Raw genomic sequence first — 17,904 nt, forward strand, 5'->3', positions numbered from 1 at the left:
CTGGACTGTGAAGATATCACACACACACACACACACACACACACACACACACACACACACACACACACACACACACAGCTTTGATAATTACTACAGAGTTGGATGGTGGCCACATTTAGCAAATATTTGTTGAACACTTGCTTATGTCAGCCAATGAGCTAGGAACTAGGAAGACAAGAAGAAACAAACACCAGGGCAGTCCTGAGCCAGCTTGAATTTACTCAAGGGAGAGAGATGTAAACAAGTAAGCACGGTAAGACAGGGCAATGAAGTCAGCTAAGTGCAGCTCTGGGTACTGCTTGTGAGGTCTGTTAGAGCCCCACAGAAGCTACCAGAGATGCATGCACATTCTGGGGAGGTCTTCAAAGATGGCATGGAGCTTGCCAGGCAAAGCATAGGAAGCTGGATGCTAGAGGACCCTCTGCCATTCAGAAGGGAGTGAGGGGAACAAACTGCAGCTTGGACAACTGGAATATGGAGCGTTTAAAGAAGGATGGGGTGCAGGACATGACAGAAAGCCTTCTGAGCAGCATTTTAGAGATCTGAACCCCATGTCTGCCACTCTCCATGGAATCCTGGATGCTAGTTTGGTTTCACTAAAATAACTCCTTAAATATAACTACACTGTGATACTGAACCAACCTGTATTGTGTGAGTCGGAGGCATGAGCCATGCCTGTTTTTCTTACCTAAACCTCCGAACTGCTCTCAACACATCATCATATTCTGCCCCATATTTCGTCCTCCTATATGCCCAAAGTGCTCATTGCCAGAGCCCAGAGTTGAAAGAGCTTGGATGGCCACCAGCACCTCTGCTATTAGCTGCTGTAGCCTCCAGCTGTTTCGGTCCTTGGAGGACAGACACTCCAGGATGTATGTATCTCCATACTAATAAATAGTTCCTTGGTCTTAGCCTCTCCAGCATTTGAAAGGTGAAGGAACAGATTCCAGAAGGCTGCTCCCCTCAGTAGCAAGTCTTTAATGAGGAGCACACCCCAACATATGTCTCCACTCCTTCTGAGCTCAAGGGTGACAAATGCCAAGGATGCAATGTGTAGAAAACAGTTGCTAAAACTGAGATGACTTGCACTCCATTTCATATTCCTGCATCCCTAACATTGTTTTCACGTAGTAGCCCATGTAGACGTCTCAATAACTCTTTGACATCGATGCTATCCTACCCTCTACTCACCATCTGCGTAAACTCCAGAGAGACTGACTTGTCCATGTTCCCAGAGCTAAAGGGCAGTAGAGTGAGAAATACAACAGAAGCGCCCTGATTCCCAGGATCCATTCATCTGTTCCTACATTTCCACCCCAATACCACTTCCTTTGGAGATAAGGACTGGTGCCTGGACTGTTTCCTGTCTTTTGAATCAGCCTGTCGTGAGATGACCCGGGGGGTGTGAAGGTCATTGCCAATTCAGTCTCATTCCTATCCTCTCTCCCTCCTCCCTCTCATTTTCTCCCATACCGTCTGACCCCTCAGTACAAAGACTCTGAGGCGCTGTCCTCAGCACGTTGCTCAGCTTGTAATGCCTGTGACCTGGTTCATTTGTGGATGATTGTTCTGCTCGCAGGGCGGCCCCTTTGTAACCAGGGCTGTGTGCTTCCATCCCTGGGAAGGGGGAGCTTCCAGCAGGTTGGCTCTCTCTAGGTACCTTCCAGCCACCACCTCCCTCCCCCTTTCCTTTCAAATTGCAGCCATTAGTGTGTAGTGTCCCTTTCCCCACGTGTATCTAGCCTTTACCTAGGAAGCAAGGTCTAATCTGAGTTTACCTTTATCATTTTCATGCTTTTCAGTAGGAGAAACACGTTTCACTCATGATCGCTTTTCTGTACGAGATCTTTATAGCACAACTGGAAAGACACAAGGAGCCTAAAGTCTATGCTCTCCCGTCTGTGGTGTTCACTTGATGCAGACATCCTAGTTTCCCTGTGCAGAGTTGCAAGCAATTCCTTTCAATTCAAGTGTTAATTGGAGTTTAAACTTAAAAAAAAGTCCCAAGGAAAACTGTTTTTTTTTTCCTTCTAGCTTTATTTAGTGGTTCTCCTGGTGTCTCTTCCTCCACCCTCCCTCACAGCCATCCTCCCTCTGCCCACCCCCTTTCATCATGCTGGACGTTCAAGAGTTTAGAATGCACCTTCCTAATTTCAAACATTAGAACATTAAATGTGAGGGGCACGAAACACAGATAACAGACTCCAACCCGACTCGGTTCATGCGATACTTCATTCCCGTGATCGCCTGCAGAATCGAACGTTATCATCCAAGACTCTTCTCTCTGTGACAGTAGAGCCCATCATCACAGATTCCACATCATAGGCAACGAAAAGTTTCCTAAAGCTTCTGGGAAAGGCAAGCTACAGCTTCCTTTCTCCACTTTCCACTTTCTTTTCTTCTTTTTTCTTTTTCTAAAGTCATTAAATGATGAAGAAAGAAATACAAACTGTGTAGATTCCCAATAAAGGATACTACTGTGGGCCCAAGGAAACCACAGGAATTGAATGGTAGCTTCTTATTCTTAAAGAGGAAGCTGACGGGCAGGTAGAAGAACTGTGACATCATGTGCATATAACCACAGAGTGACAGAGGACACTAACTCAAATACAAATAGAAAGACTGTGAAACAACAGACACACTACACTCTAATGCCTCTACATTCCAACTGAGTGTGTGTGTGTGTGTGTGTGTGTGTGTGTGTGTGTGTGTGTGTGTGTGTGTGTGGTGGCCTTCCCAAGTGCTCCATGGACCAGATTTTGTATGTGAATTAAAGCTAGACATTGTCTTCTTTCTCTTTTTGCTCCATTCATCCATCTGTTTTTTTATTTATTTTTATCCTCTTTTCCTTTTTTTCTCCCTCCCTTTCTCCTCCCTCCCCATCCTCTCTTGAGTTGGAACACAGGGCTTCATGTGGGATAGGCAGTAGGGTTTCTCCGACACTGCCTTTGGATCTGGCATTTCCAGCTCCCAGCCGTGCCACAGCTCCCACCCTTCTTGTCTTCTGTCCTTTGTTCCCCATCTCTTAGCTACAGCTCTGGCTTGATCTTAGAAGAAGGGATGCCAAGTGCATTTGCTCACATCAATTTTAATTCTTTTATTTATCCTGTTTCCTCACGCAATTCAATGATGCAGCTGTTAACTCTATTTGCAGTCCGCTGGCTTTGAGACTGTCGATAACTTATTTATTTGTCTTTGGGTTTTGCTTTTTTCTCATCTGTAAAACTGGAATACTTCTCGTTCTGCCTGCCTTCTGACCTATTAGAGTAGCTTGCCTGAGCCACCGCATAGATAACCCAGTTAACTCTCTAAGTAGAAAAAACTGATTGTTTGCACAGAGGCTGGACAAAGCCAGACTCAGGGGTGATGTGAAAATCTTTCCTGGGTCAATGGAAACACAGTCAGGACCTCTGATTTTCATCCTATTTCTACATCAACAACTTAGAACCACCTTTTACATAAGTCAACAGTACCCTGTGGGAGACACAGAAGTTTACCTAAGCTGAGGCAGAGAGAGGGCAACTGCCCCCCACAACACTGGAGACTCAGATGATTGGACTCTGCCCAGAACATTAAGAATAGCGATTATTTTCTCCATTTGCCTGCTTTTCTGCCCCCTTCCATTTTCTTCTAAGTAGAACACTTTGCTCTCATCCTTCAATAAATGTCACCTCCTATTTTTTATGGTTGGCATTCTCTTTAGATTTGCTGCCTCACCAACCCACAGGTCCATCCCTGGCCAGTATGGACTCACTTGGTGCAACCCACCATCCACTCATCCCCTTAGGCAATATCTTTGCTCCCAAGGGTCTATAGTCTGGGACCAATGTAGGACATCCAGGCATTAAAGACAAGTGAGAATTTGACCTCTGGAAAAGGTAGTTTTACTGGGATTATAAGGGCAGGACCCAGAAGCCTTTACTGTATGAAAAAGGGAAGAACTCAGAAGAGAGTGCAGAATTTAGTACCTTCTGTTTACGATACTAAACTTCCCAGTGGGAGAGTGGACTCTTCCCATTTGCTCTTTAAGCAAGCAGCAGTTAGAATAGTAATCATATATTACCTGTTCCTAGGAATCAATCCACACGGCCTCACGTGTCTCCACTGACCAGTCTGATCAGGCTCTTACCGTGAGGAAAGAAGGAATCTCGTGATGGTCATGAGTGTGACTGTAGAAGTGGGAATGAAAGGCAATGTCAGTCCGTAGGAAGTGACCCACAGGGCCTGGGTCAGCCCATGGACGGGGATAGTCCTTGCTTTTTAGCTATGGCTGGCTGTGCAGGAGGCTGAGCTTGTGCGTGAGCATTGTCATCAAATGGCTCTTTCAGCAAAACCCCGCCTGACTCATTTGGCCGTATGCGTAATCTGCACACTGCTGTGTGATAATGAGGCATCCTTAGCAACTCACAGAAGTGAGAGCACAGAGTGTCATTTCCACCTGGCTGGGGCAGGCCTGCTAGGTGCTCGGTAAGGCAAAACAGAATCAGGCAGGACAGGTATCTTTCCTGTTGCCCATTTCAGGATCCCTGCCTCTGGGACTAGGGAATTGTCCAGCTTCTGCTGGCTTTTTCTTCCCAGATGGGAGAGCTGGTGTTGTTTTTCCTCTGTGTTTATACCTCCCTCTCTAGTCAGCTTCTCCTGGATGGGACTGACAATGTCTGATTTTCCTTGTCAGAACAAAGAGACCAGACCCCTCGAGAGATCTTGACTCAAACTGTGCTCTGCTGGAGGCAGAGGGCCCTTTTACATGTTTTATGACTGCATAGGAGTGGATAGAATGTAAAAGAGGGAAAAGAAGAAGGAATGGCCTCCTTATGACAGACTCAGATGTTTATGCCCACAGAAACACTGTTGCATTTGTTCCTCTGGGACAAGAATAGAGAGATGGGGCAGCAGTGGATGTGAGGTACCTGATTCCAGGAAGGCACTTTCTCTACCACCCTGACATTTGACCCTTCCTTTGTGAGAGGGTAGACCTTTAGGATGCTCTGGATGCTGCCGGGGATTCAGGATCTAGGGCAGAGGCCAGGCAAAATGGTGTTTTTGTTTGTCGGTCCGTTTGTTCGTTTGTTTTGCTCTTGCTTTGCGTCCTGTTAGCAGGCTGGGGCTGGTGTACTGCCTTGAAGGTAGGTAGGCATGAGGGGCTGCAGGCAGAGTCAGGAAGGAGTGACCAATGTGATGGATGAAGTGCTCCCCAGGAAGTAAAGAGTCAGTTCTATGTAAAGGGAGTAAGAGAAGGAAACCATTCTGGAAGCAAGTCCAAGCCAGAGCCATGAATGTAGAGGGAGCACGTGATCATAGCTTTGGTGACATCTGGCCTCAAAAGGGAAGCCAGCAAAGAAGCTTAGTTGGGTAAGATGCTAAGTAGCCAGCAGAGAGGGGCAGTCCTTCTCTCTCCCTTCTGCTGCAAGCAGCATTTTTCCAGCAACCTCCTTCCTTACCAAGTCATTCCTGGCTTTGTCGGATAGGCCATAGAAATAAAGAGCAGGCATGGTCCTCACAGTGATGCTGGGGCTAACCCTAGAATCAGAAAGATAGAGGTAACTGCAAGAAAGGGCCTGCTCCAGGGGCTCAGACTGCAGCTCTTCCTCTGCTTCCAAGACTTCAGGCAGAGCTAAGGCCAAGAGCCAGCTTGAGACGGAGCAGAGCACCAAACCCATATTTTCACATGTGACTTCTCCCACAGTCCAGCAGACCTGAGTTAAAGCGGGGAGAGGTAAGGGGCAGTCTGTCTGCAGAAGCCCTGCTCTCTCCAGCAGCCCACCTCACTGCTCTCTAAAAGGCTAATGCTGTTAGCCACAACTATCTGGGTTCGAGTCCCTTCTACCACTTATTGTGCTGCTATTAGCAAGTTGCTGTCTCTATTCTCCACACTAGAGACAGCACCTGTCCCTTAAGGATGGGATAGAATCACAGGAAGAGCAGCACATGCTTAGCACAGATGAAGTGAGCTGACAGGATGATGTGTTTGCCTGGTGCTTAGGAACCCAGATGTCACAGCTCACTTGTGCAGAAGATAGTCACCTCCAATGGCTCTCTCCTGTGTAGGGACTCAATAGGTAGTCTTTCTGTCCATGAAGTACCCTCTTCTCCCTGCCCCAGGCTAGGGTACACCTGATATCACATGTTCTAATGCTAACTCTTTTCCTCCCGCTTCCTCACAGATCTGCGTAGAATGACAGCTGGCTTCATGGGCATGGCGGTGGCCATCATCCTCTTTGGCTGGATCATCGGTGTCCTGGGCTGCTGCTGGGACCGAGGCCTTATGCAGTATGTGGCTGGGCTTCTCTTCCTCATGGGAGGTAAGGCTGAGTACTATTGATGGGGATGGGGAGGCTGGGGAGGTCTTGTTAGTTGGAACTGTGGGCAAGTGGTAAGAGCTTACAGCAGAGGAGCTTGGTCAGTATGGTTCTTTCGACTTCCTCATCTGCTGGCTCATCAACAGTCTCTACCCCTGTTAGCTATTGGCTGCTCTAGCAGCTGTTAGGGATGGAAAAAGAAAGGAGATACAGTCTTGAGTGTCTAGAGTCTTGGGGACCTCACTGCCTAGGTGAAAGGGAGATACTGTGGCTATGAGACTTAATGGGGGCAGATGGAGACCTCAGACTTGGAAGCATGAAACCAGGATGTGATAGATGTTGTTTCATGCTCCTGTGCTCTGTATTTTAGTGTTAGACCAAGGAAGGAGGTGTTTCTCTTAAGGGCCATGCTCATCCTTGACTTATGGTTTAAAACAAAGCAGTGGTGGGTTGAGACTAGATCCTTCTATTTCTGTTTCCTTTCTGATTCCTGTATGGCCATTGAGTCAGCCCAGTGGCTTTTAGCAGACTGTACATAGAGAGAACTGGGGATAGGTTCTGGTCTGAGTGAAGTAGAAGCTTCCTCACTGTCTACTTGGGAATCTTCCTCCTCTTTGGAGTCTCCCAGTCTGCGGCTCAGCCTAGAGCTCAAACATTGGACTATTTGGAACAGGTGGATGGGTGAATTTTGTGGAACCTGGAGGCAGAGAGCAAGTGTGGACAGACAGAATTGGAAATGATTGTGGAAGGAAGGGAAAAGGATTCCCACATTTGGGAGCAGAACTCAAACTTTGGACATTTTGCAGGTGCCTAATTGACGGTAGTCTCTTTTGTGCCTGTTTCTGAGCTGAGGAGAGAAAGATGAGGTCTTTATCTGCAGGAGAAGCTGGGGAATAGAGAAGCGTGTCCCTCACTATGCGCAGAGATTTCTAGGGCACAAAAAGGTCTGGTTTGGGAGAAGAAAAAGGGAGGGGTTTTGTAGGAAGGACTTGGGCCCTAAAGTTTTGCTGTTCCTTGAAGCACAGCTACTCAGCGTCAAACATAAATGCAGGCTTCCCATGGAGCTGATACTTTTACGGGACTAACCTATTATCAGAGTCAGGATGTCCCCATGTCAGAGCTGCTACACCTAAGACTATACCTGTGGTTAAGGTACAAGCTCAGAGAGTGAGAGGGAAGTGGTGGCTCTGTGATAGATCCTACATAGACAAGTCACCAACCTCCAATACACACTTATGTCCTGTGAGCTTCTCTCTCTGCTAAGGCAATGGAGGTTAAGTTAGTTGATGGTTCTCACACTATATTTTACCAGTGTTTTCCCTGGTAAATTTATTTCCTCTCCACCTCTCATGAGGACATCCAAACTATAAGAAAAGACTTTTTTTAAAAGCAGCTGTATCTTGTGTAAGTGAGTCTATATCCTAACTCTTTGGAAACACAGAGTTTAGTGAAAGGCTTTTCTGAGGCCAGAAACAGGTCTTCCAGGCATCCCTGAGAAGCTGAGCAAACCAGCCCCAAACTGAGCAGGAATCCAGAGCCCTAAGGTCAGGGACTGACTGGCTGTCATCTCTACTTCTTACCTGACATTTGCTGTGCCTCGTTGCCTTCTCTATGGGCCCTTTCCCTTGGCAGGAACAAGGTTCCAAACCTGGGACCTCTCAACTCTGAGAACTTCCCAAGGACTTAAGTTGGCTTGTACACTAACAGCCAGAGTTAAATTGCTGAGCTTATCTTTTCCAGCCAGGCCACATGAGAAGGTCAGATAATAAGCAGGCAGAATTGAGTGATAATGGCTAAGCTAAAAGCTGTGACTACAATGAGGTTACTGGGTCAATGGCCCACTCACTGGTAGCCTTGGGACAAAAGGCAAGATGACAATATCCAAGAGGGTACCTGGAGCCCTGCCCTCCTACTGCTGGGACAGCTACTAGATGTCCAGAGCTCCAGGCTAGATTAGGAGCCATGAACTCTTTTCTGAATAAGAGAAGAATGGGATCCTTGCTCTCCTCACCCCGGGTAGGCCTCATCCAGAGCTTCCTGGAAAACTTCCACTAAGCACTGATGTGGGCCAAGCAGTACCCACCCCATGTAGCTTTTGGGGTGCTCTCCATGTGAAAAACAGAGCCAAGAACAAGTGAGACAGATAAACTCAAGAGTCTTTCTAGTCTCTACCTTGTATACACAGACACACAGAAACATATGCACATGCACACATACACATGCACTCTCATGCACACACAGCACACTCATACCTGGGCCTTTATGAATGCATTTCTAAGCCTTATGCAACAAGAAATAAGACAATGTCAACAGGCCTCAGTAGCTCGAAGGCCTACCCAAGCCCTGACTACTGACTATTAGAAGGTACACACAACTCTGTGCTTTCTTGGATACATGATATGATATGATATGATATGATATATATATGTATATATATATATGAATGATGGCAAATTCATCTTTTTTGATAAAGTGTTGTCTGACAATGAACTTTATGGAAGCTTCTCTTTCAACAACCACTTTTCACTGATTAGGGTACATTGCAGGCTAGACAGAATCTAGTTCATTCACAGACTACAAAGCCTTCTCTTCCCCCTGAAATTTGTTTGTTTGTTGTTGTTTTGTTTTAATCTTCAACCCCAGGTTAAGCGATAAGCTCCTGGATGAAGCTGTGGTGAGAAGGGAAATGGTATCTATACACTTTGGGGTATTCTCAGGCCATGAAATAGCAAAAGGGTGTTAAGAACAACGCATTAACTTCTGATCCCTCAAATGGTGGTGATTTCCTTTTTGGAAGTTCTGGTCTATCCTTCTGTCTTGAGCTAGCATCCTTTGCAACTGGGAGAGACACAGCTCTGGGAATTCAGCAGCTCAGGGCGGCTGCTGTGTGCTGATTCATGAACTTAGTCTTGTTAAAAAAAACATTTGTGTTGGGAAGGAGATAGTCCAAGATCAGACACTAAATTCCTAACCTGCTCAGTTGGGATAGCTAAATTTAAGGGCCAGACATGAACCTAGAAGAAATGAACCTAAACGTCTCTGTTCTCCAGGGGTTAGGTTCCTGTGGATGACCTGTCAAAGAACTCGGGGAGTAAGCCACCTGTTCCAGCCACCTCCAAGACACAACAAACCAATCAGTCATTCAGAATGAACATGCATTTCCCAAAATGTGACCGTGTAGCCTTTGTTTTCCCTTGGGTGAAGGTCTTTCAGGTGTCTGAAACTGAGCAAAACCAGGTACCCTAGTGGTTATATTGGGCTGAACGCAAGAGAAACAGGTAGAAACCAAGAGCAGCAGTGTCTGGGGATGGTCAGATGAGTAGGGCAATTGGGTAGAAAGGGGAGATTCAGCAAGAATGAAAAGGGCACATTCAGGCTGGAGAGATGATGGCTCAATCAGTAAAGTGCTTGCTTTGCAAACATGGGAACCAGAGTTCAGTCTTCAGAACCCAAGCTAAAAGACTGAATGTGATGGTGGCTACTTATTATATCAGCACCAGGGAGGCAGGGTAAGTTGAGCCCTGTGGTCTACTAGCCAGTTATCCTAGCTTGACTAACAAGCTCTAGGCCAGGGAGAGAGCTGTCTCAAAAATCAAGGTAGATGACTTCCAACAAAGGACACATTCCACAGGCACACATATGCACAGTTACCTATACACTCACAAATGCATGCACACATACATACACTCACATGTACACACATGCATACTCATACTTATAGGCATAAGCATACAACACAAAACTTTTTTAAATTTGAAGAATATTTGAAACCAAGATTCCAATGATTGAGTTACAGGTTACTCTAAGTGAAGCAATTCATTAAACATACTAGGCAAGTTCTACTTATTAAATAATTTAACTTTCTGGTGCTATTCCACTTCTTGCCCAGATATGTGTTGCTCTAGGTTATAAATATATATTATAATTTATAAATATAGGTAACTATGATTATGAAATATATGTTTTAGCAGGACCAAAACAAAGGCGAAAGAATTTTCTTCACACCTTCTTCTCTGTTCCTCTAGGACGATGGGGTCTGCATTGGGCATTTCTATTTCTGAATTATAGCGAGGATACCTTGCACACTGTGAAATAACCACCAACAAACTGTCAAATGGGTGTTCAAACCAGAGGAAAACAATGATTAAGCAGGGCAGCATTGTCTGGCCAGGAGGCTGGGGTGGTAGAGGGAATCTAATTTTCCTTTTGGGAGCACCTTCAGAGAAGATCTAGCCCAGACTGGCATAACCTCATGTGGGTACAGATAACCATCATAATGAATCATCAGGGATGTTTGGAGGCTTGGGAACAGGGTAACACAGGCACAGACCACGTAGCACAGGAGCACACGACAACACTGCTCACTTCTGACTCTCCCTGAAAGCTTCTTCAGCACACAGGTTTACAAGAAGAGTTGGAATCCCTAGCCTATGCTTGTAGTGTCAAGTGCCTTCCCATGTCCTCCCATAATTTCTGGAAGCCTTTGTTCCTCTCTACCCTGAGTCAGGGCTAAGGCTCTGCCATCTTTTGCCTAGACTTGCACTAAGTCCCTTGCTGGTCACCCTGAATCCACTATGGCTGTTCCAGGACCAGTTTTGAACAGAGCAGTTAGTATGAATCTTTTATCCTTTTAACTTTTATTACCTCGTGTATGTGTATGTGGGGGGGGGGCGGTGCACTATGACACAGATGTAGAGGCCAGAGGACACTCCTTGAGATTTGGGTCTCTCCATGATTGTCTGGATCCTAAGGATCAGACTCAGGTTGTGAGGCTTGGTAGCAAGTGCCTTTGCCCACTGACTCATTTTGCCATCCTGGCATACAGTGGTTAAACTATGAACCTGATGTGTCACCCATCTCCTGTCTAATGATCTTCAGTTAAACTTAAAATTCAAATTCCTTACCTTTCTTTTAAAAGTCTTTTACATTCTGGCTGACCTTGCCTCTCTCGGCTCTCTTTCTGTTTCTTCCTGTACACTCACACAGCTCCACACACATGGGCTGCCTTTCTGTTCTAACGTATATAATGGTTGGTTCAGACCCTGGAGCTGCATGACATCCTTGACCTTAACAGCAACTAATGGATGTCTCTTTCTTTAGGTTTAGGTCTCTACTCTAAGGTTCTGCTTCAAAGTCTCCTTGACCAGCAATTCAAGGAACACACCAGGCATACTTTACAGTTTAATTATTTTCAATTTCTTTAGTGTGCCTCTTCTTGCCTAGACATATGTTGTTTGTGAGTTTGCCACTGCTTTTTTAAAGCAACTTTAAACAATAAACATGTATTATCTCATAGGTTCCCTGAAGAAGAATTCCAGGTGCAGCTTAACAGGGTTCAGTTGAGGATCTTACAAAATTGTGCTTATGTTTGTGACTGGGTTCTCTGAGATGTGAGATCCTTGCCAGGGTCACACATCTCAGAGAACCCAGTCTGGAATTCCTCTCCTTGCAGGGATAGAACCCAAGGAAGCTTGCTTGTTCAAAGCCACCAAGAGAGGCTCTCTGACCTACAGACCTTCTTTTGCCTTTCAGTAAACACTTTCAGATTTAAGGAAACAGTGAGAGTTTATGAGATGGCTCAACAGGTAGAAATGCTTGCTTCCAAGCCTGGTGTCCCGAGTTAAATCCCTGGGACCCATGGGGTGGAAACAAAGCTAATTCTCACAAATTGTCCTCTGACTTCCACATATGTGATGTGACATGGATATATGCACACCATAATTGATTTTTTTTTTTTTTGGTTCTTTTTTTCGGAGCTGGGGACCGAACCCAGGGCCTTGTGCTTCCTAGGCAAGTGCTCTACCACTGAGCTAAATCCCCAACCCATAATTGATTATTTTAAAAAGTCGAGCAAACATTATAAAGAATTGAGGTATCATACTCAGCCACATACTTAGTTTCTCCTTTTATTAATATGTTTGTGTTATTGTGGTACAACTGTTACAATGGGTGAATAAATATTGGAGCGTTAGTAACTGAAGTTCATGGCTCAGTCATATCTTAGGATTATCCAATGTCATTTTCTGTTCCAGGATCCCATGTCTGTCACCAAGATGCACTTAAAGCTACTGTTTCCCTAGGTTTCTCTAGGTTGTGGCACCCTATGTCTTTGTTTAAGATGACCCGAGCAGTTTTGGAGTATTGGCCAGGCATATTATAGGGGCTTATATGATTTTCTTTCTGTTGGGGCTTATATGATTTTTTCCATTATTAGACTGAATTATGGTTTAGGGGAAAGAGGATGCCAGAGGTTAAATGCCATTTGTATCTCATCATTTCAACATGACTCAGACTCATGCCGGTGTTGCTCTGGCCACTTGGAATAGGTAGTGATTGTAGTGTTTCTCCACAGCAAATTCTTTCCTTCCCCACTTCTATACTATATTCCTCTGAAGACGATCATTGTGTGTCTACCCAGGAGGAATGGAGAACAGCAGTGGCGTGCTGGGATTCCCATCCTTCTGCAGGGTAGAGCAGCCACAGAAACAGTTTGGAGTTATCCTAGATGGGGTATGTGTCTCCTGTTCTCCACATTTAATTCACTTGGTTGCTCATTTATATTGGTGTGGACTTGAGGGCCTCGATTTTGTCATTTGGATTATATAGTCCAGTGCTGCTTTTCTTGGTCCCTTCAGTCCTGCCAGCCTTGGCATTTGAGAGGTCTTCCGATTGGTTCTTGGGCCCATTGACATACCCCACTGTGTGAGGTTTTGTTTTCTGCTGTTTGTGCTTTGTTACCTCCTTGTTTGCACACTTACTTTTGAACAGTACTAGGAGCTCTAGGTCACCCTGGGTGTTTGCTGTTCCCACCCTGCACCATCTCTCCAGTGAGCGCTGTTTCTTTTTATTAGATAATGACATTTGAAATCAAGATCTGGGGACTAGGTATCTGGGACGGATTCTTAACACTCTGTACTTGCTCATCCTTTCTCTGCCTCCCCTTGATACCTAAGGTCCATGAGCATCAGACCAGAACCAGGTCTGTCTTAGTGACAGAATGCCTCCACTAAGGCCTCTCCTGGGTCAAGAGCAATATCTGCGGCATAACAAGCAGCTGCTGAGTGACTATGCTGGAAAAGCAAATTATATGGAAGGAACAGAAAGTGCTGTGGTTTTGTGTGGTGGCCTTCCCGAAAGCAGCCTGTCTTATCTACAGTCCCCATGGTAACAATAGTCCCTTTCGCTGGCTTCTCTTTTCATATTTACTGAGAAGTACTAGAACCTATCTTTTCCAGTTATGAAATATCTTCATTTCCTTTAAGAAGCAGAATATAAGTAATTCTTGAATTCATGGAGTTTCTTGACCTTAACCTGGATTCCTGGAACCTTAGAAATAGAAAGGACTTTAGATACCACCAGCCAGACCCCCTGCAGTTTAGATAAGAGCAGTGGTGTCGTTTCATGGCACATCCAGCTGGTAGTTGGCATAAATGAATCTTAAGCCTGGCCCATGACACTAGCCTATATTCTTGCAACCCAGACTGCTGCCTCTGGCCTGCATACCCGTGCCGAGCATCACTGTGTCTCACTGAACTTCAGCTCTGTGCTCTTCAGCAGCTGCCAGTGTTCTCACAATTTCTCTTTATATGTTCCTCAAGCACCCGAGAGCATGCACGTGTCTGTGCTTTCTGTTTCTTCTCTCTCCTTCCCAAAGCATACAGGAGCCATATGGAGGGGATAGTGGCCAGAACTGAGGGCATGGGTGATAATGGGGAAAAGGAAACCATTAAAGCGTCTTTTCATACCATCTGTGATCAGCATGACCTTTTCTGCCTTGCTATGCCATCGGGGGAAATAAAGAGAATGCTGGAAGATAGCTCAAGCTATCAGTCTTGAATGATTGTTGTGATATGTAAACCAGCAGTGTCACGTGTTTGGCATAGGTAGCCAACTGTGCTTCAAGCCTCCAGACACTCGTCACAATGCCCCTCTTTTGGCAGATGAAAATCTTGCTTAAGGGTAGAAATTTGGAAAGCCCGAGTTTGGCATGATGGTCAAAGGCATTAGGCATGTGTCTTGAGCGCTGTTTCGTTTAGGTCCTAAAGTGATTTTAGGAAGTCCTAGGAGTATTTAAGTTTTCCCGTCAGCCTTCTCTCCCAGCCTCTCTCCCCATTGCCAGTCCTTGGCTCTGGCTTGCTTGGAAACCAGAGTTTCTCTAAGGTCAAGAGATACTAAGTCTTCAACTTCATGCCTCCAGGTCATAACTTCAAAGCTCATTGATCAGAGAGGGGAGATACAAAACAGAGGACCAGGTAAATTAGATATTCCAGGAAGAGAGGATAAATCCAATAAGCCAATGACTTGGCAATATGCACAGCTTATAACAAACGGTAGCAGTTTCTATGATGTACACGCCCTAAGCAAAGTCTGCTCTAATGAGCTAATCAGAAGTGACTCTGGCATAAAAGCCATTTACCCTGGTGGTCTGACTCTGTAGTTTTACGTGAGCCTTCACTAGGACATCACAACTCTTTTCCTAGACTTTTTGCCTTGCCGTCTTTCAAAGTCTTAAGCAGATATTTACAGTCTAGTTCACACCCAGAACGTTTCCTGCCCCTTGCAAGGTACATACCTGAATATTTATTAGCATTTATAATTACATTCAAAACATATCCTTGAAGGGTACATTTTGGCAGTAAATGCCATTTATGGGAGGAGACGTGTTGTCAGGAAGATTGGGAAGTAACAACCAGGTTTACTTTACACAGAGCCTGTGGCCAGGGTAGATTACTCTAGCAACCCAACAAGTGGGAAGACTTCAGACCTTAAGGGGTTGTAACATTGCCACCAATGCTGCCACCCCTGTTGTAAACATCAGCCTCATAGCAGAACAGTAAGCATCTCCGACCGAGCAAACTGTGGCCTGTGACAATCACATTAGAAGCCTCTAAAATCCACTCACAAATTATTCAAGTCTGCTACTCTGCCATGTCCTGGTTAAGATAGACGGATGGTTTCTTATTAAATTCTGAGATAAAATGCGGAGACAGAACAGGGAAGGGGGATGGGAGGGAGGTGGTTGATGAAGGTATCAAAAAGGTAGTTATGGAAACTAAACCCGTGCCTCTTAGGTGTCCTCAAGCACACTTGGTCATATGAGCTACCTGCCATATCCTGCTTCCTAACTGGGAGCCCAGAGTCCTTGATCAGGAAGCAGAGTCACCCAGTGAAAAGAGATAATTACAGGGTTTTCATGAAGATATAGTCCAGGACCAAAGGAACACTGGACTAGCCACATGACTGGAATGTTCCTTATCTGCCTTTCATGCCTTGCTTCAATTTTCTCACATATTAAAAAGAGCTAATAATAGTTCTTAATTCAAGCATAGCCGTGAGAGTTACAGAGTTAACTCATCTCATCTGAAGGACTTACAACAGTAGCAGGTATTGCCCTCATAAAAGACTTTGATATTATTATTTTAGCACTGAGATATTTCTTTTCTAAATTTGTTTTTATTTTATTATTATTTTGGGGGGTATGTGTATTTTTTGTCTGAGTGTATGTTTGTATACAACATTCTGCAGTGCCTAAAGAGCCCAGACAGAGTGTCAAATCCTCTGGAATTGAAGTTGAAAATAGTTGTAACTATGGTGGTTGCTGGGAGCTGAACCATGGGTCCTCTAGGAGAGCAGTTGGTGCTGATAACTACTGAGCCATCCCCCAAGCCCCTGAAATATCTCTCATTTTAAATAACTATCTTTGGTGATATTCCTCTCTTCCCTGAGTGGCTTTATGTCATTGCTACCAATACCACCAAGAGACCCTATGATGAGCTATGGAAACAGGAAATGAATCCTCATACAGGTAATCCTTCTCATTTTAATCACTACCCAAATTGCTCATTTCTTCATTCAGTAAATACTGAGTTCCCCCTGTGTGCCACATACCACTTACTCGGGATACAGTAGAGAAACAGAGAAAGTCCACGAAGCTCACATTCTAGTTAGGAAGACAGAAAAGTAAGTTCGTACCATAATTTAGAAAACATGTTAGATGATCGGAACTGTGGAGGATAAAAGGAACAAGGAGAGAGAGAGAGAGTGATGAGACATTGCAGATGGGAGAGAGCATGCAAGGCCTGTTAGCCACGTGGGGACGGGGCAGGGTCCTGCATGAGGGACAGCAGTAGGCTATAAGAAAATGTTGGGGAGGATCATTCCTTACAGAAAGGCCCCAGGATGTAGAAAGTACTTGGGATGGTAATGAAACCATTGGGTCTAGAGCAATTGAGCATCAGGATGATTGTGACAGGGGCAGAGAGGGGTAGCAATGGAGGTGATACTAAGCAGGTAACAGACCATGAAAGGACTTTAAGGGCATGGTCAAAGGATTGCTTTATTGATGGGACACCAGTCTATATTCTGCTCTCTCATATATCCATTGCACAAACCACCCAGGGGTTCCTCACTGGGTGACATTATAAGTTCATTCTTCTGGGGTATGTACTGTTGGAAACTCTATAGCCTGCCATTCCTAGTTGCAGTGAAGGTAGAGAGTACTGCATCCTTGCTCGGATGGCCAGATCCTAGTAAGGGGTCTGAAAAGCATGCTCTCAGACGTTACTGCAATGTGATACCCCAGATGCTCCCTCTGCCCTACTAGGGACCCACTGCAAAATTGAAACCCTTGACCCATTCATTGAACAAACATGGAATTAAAGAAATCACATCCACAAAGCCATCTGGTTTTCCAGCATTGTCCAGAGCATTCAAGCATCCTGTAACTAGAACAGAAGAATCTTTTGTTTTAGAGATTCTAGGATAATGGTTCTCAATCTATGGGTCTCAGTCTCTTTGGGAGGTAGATAGAATAAACCACTCATAGGGGCCACTTAAGACCATTAGAAAACACGTATTTACATTACAATTCATAACAGTAGCAACATTACAGTTATGAAGTAGCAGCGAAAATAATTCTATGGTTGGGGGTCACAACACAAGGAACTATATTAAAGGGTCACAGCATTGGGAAGGCTGAGAACCAGTGATCTGGGAAATCTCCTGAAAACATTCGTGTTCTCTATCCTGCTCATAGCTCCCTTTCTCCACAGCACAGGCCAAGTATGCTGTCAGGATGAGCACAAAAATATGTGAGTCCTTTCCTTATATTCCAAGATGACCCTCAAATGCTGAAAAGGTAGAAGAAAAAGCTGACTCAATTGTGTGGTAAGGGAGAGTACAACATCTCACATTTTGGTTGGACCTCTGAAGAAGTAAATTCAAAATAACTAGAATCTTAGATTTAGCAATCTTTTCAGTATGGTATTTGACTAATGCAGTGTCAGATTAATGACACCAACACTGAGTAAGAATAAGGATACGTCAGGATCGAAGGAGACAGAAGATGAGGATTTGGATCTGAAGGATTCAAAGACTCTTAGGATGTAACCCATCTGTGGGTGCTTTGAATGCAGCCCCTGATGGGTCTTTGGGAAAGTTCTTAAATAAGTTGTTTTTTTTTGTTTGTTTGTTTTTTTTTTGTTTTTTTTTTCTCGGAGCTGGGGACCGAACCCAGGGCCTTGCGCTTGCTAGGCAAGCGCTCTACCACTGAGCTAAATCCCCAACCCCGGGAAAGTTCTTTTAATGAATAATCAAATCATTTTCT

General features: G+C 44.9%; 1 protein-coding gene across 1 annotated transcript in view; it reads left to right on the forward strand.

Moving 5' to 3' along the window:
* The window catches only part of Tmem178b (transmembrane protein 178B), a 376,299-nt gene that overhangs the window by 322,812 nt on the left and 35,583 nt on the right, over window positions 1-17,904 (forward strand). Inside the window, 1 exon segment of the mRNA NM_001195277.3 lies at window positions 6,165-6,302. Within this exon segment, the coding sequence (NP_001182206.1) occupies window positions 6,165-6,302 (138 nt within the window).

Source organism: Rattus norvegicus, chromosome 4 (genome assembly GCF_021556685.1).
Source record: "Rattus norvegicus strain SHRSP/BbbUtx chromosome 4, alternate assembly SHRSP_T2T, whole genome shotgun sequence".
NCBI lineage: Eukaryota > Metazoa > Chordata > Mammalia > Rodentia > Muridae > Rattus > Rattus norvegicus.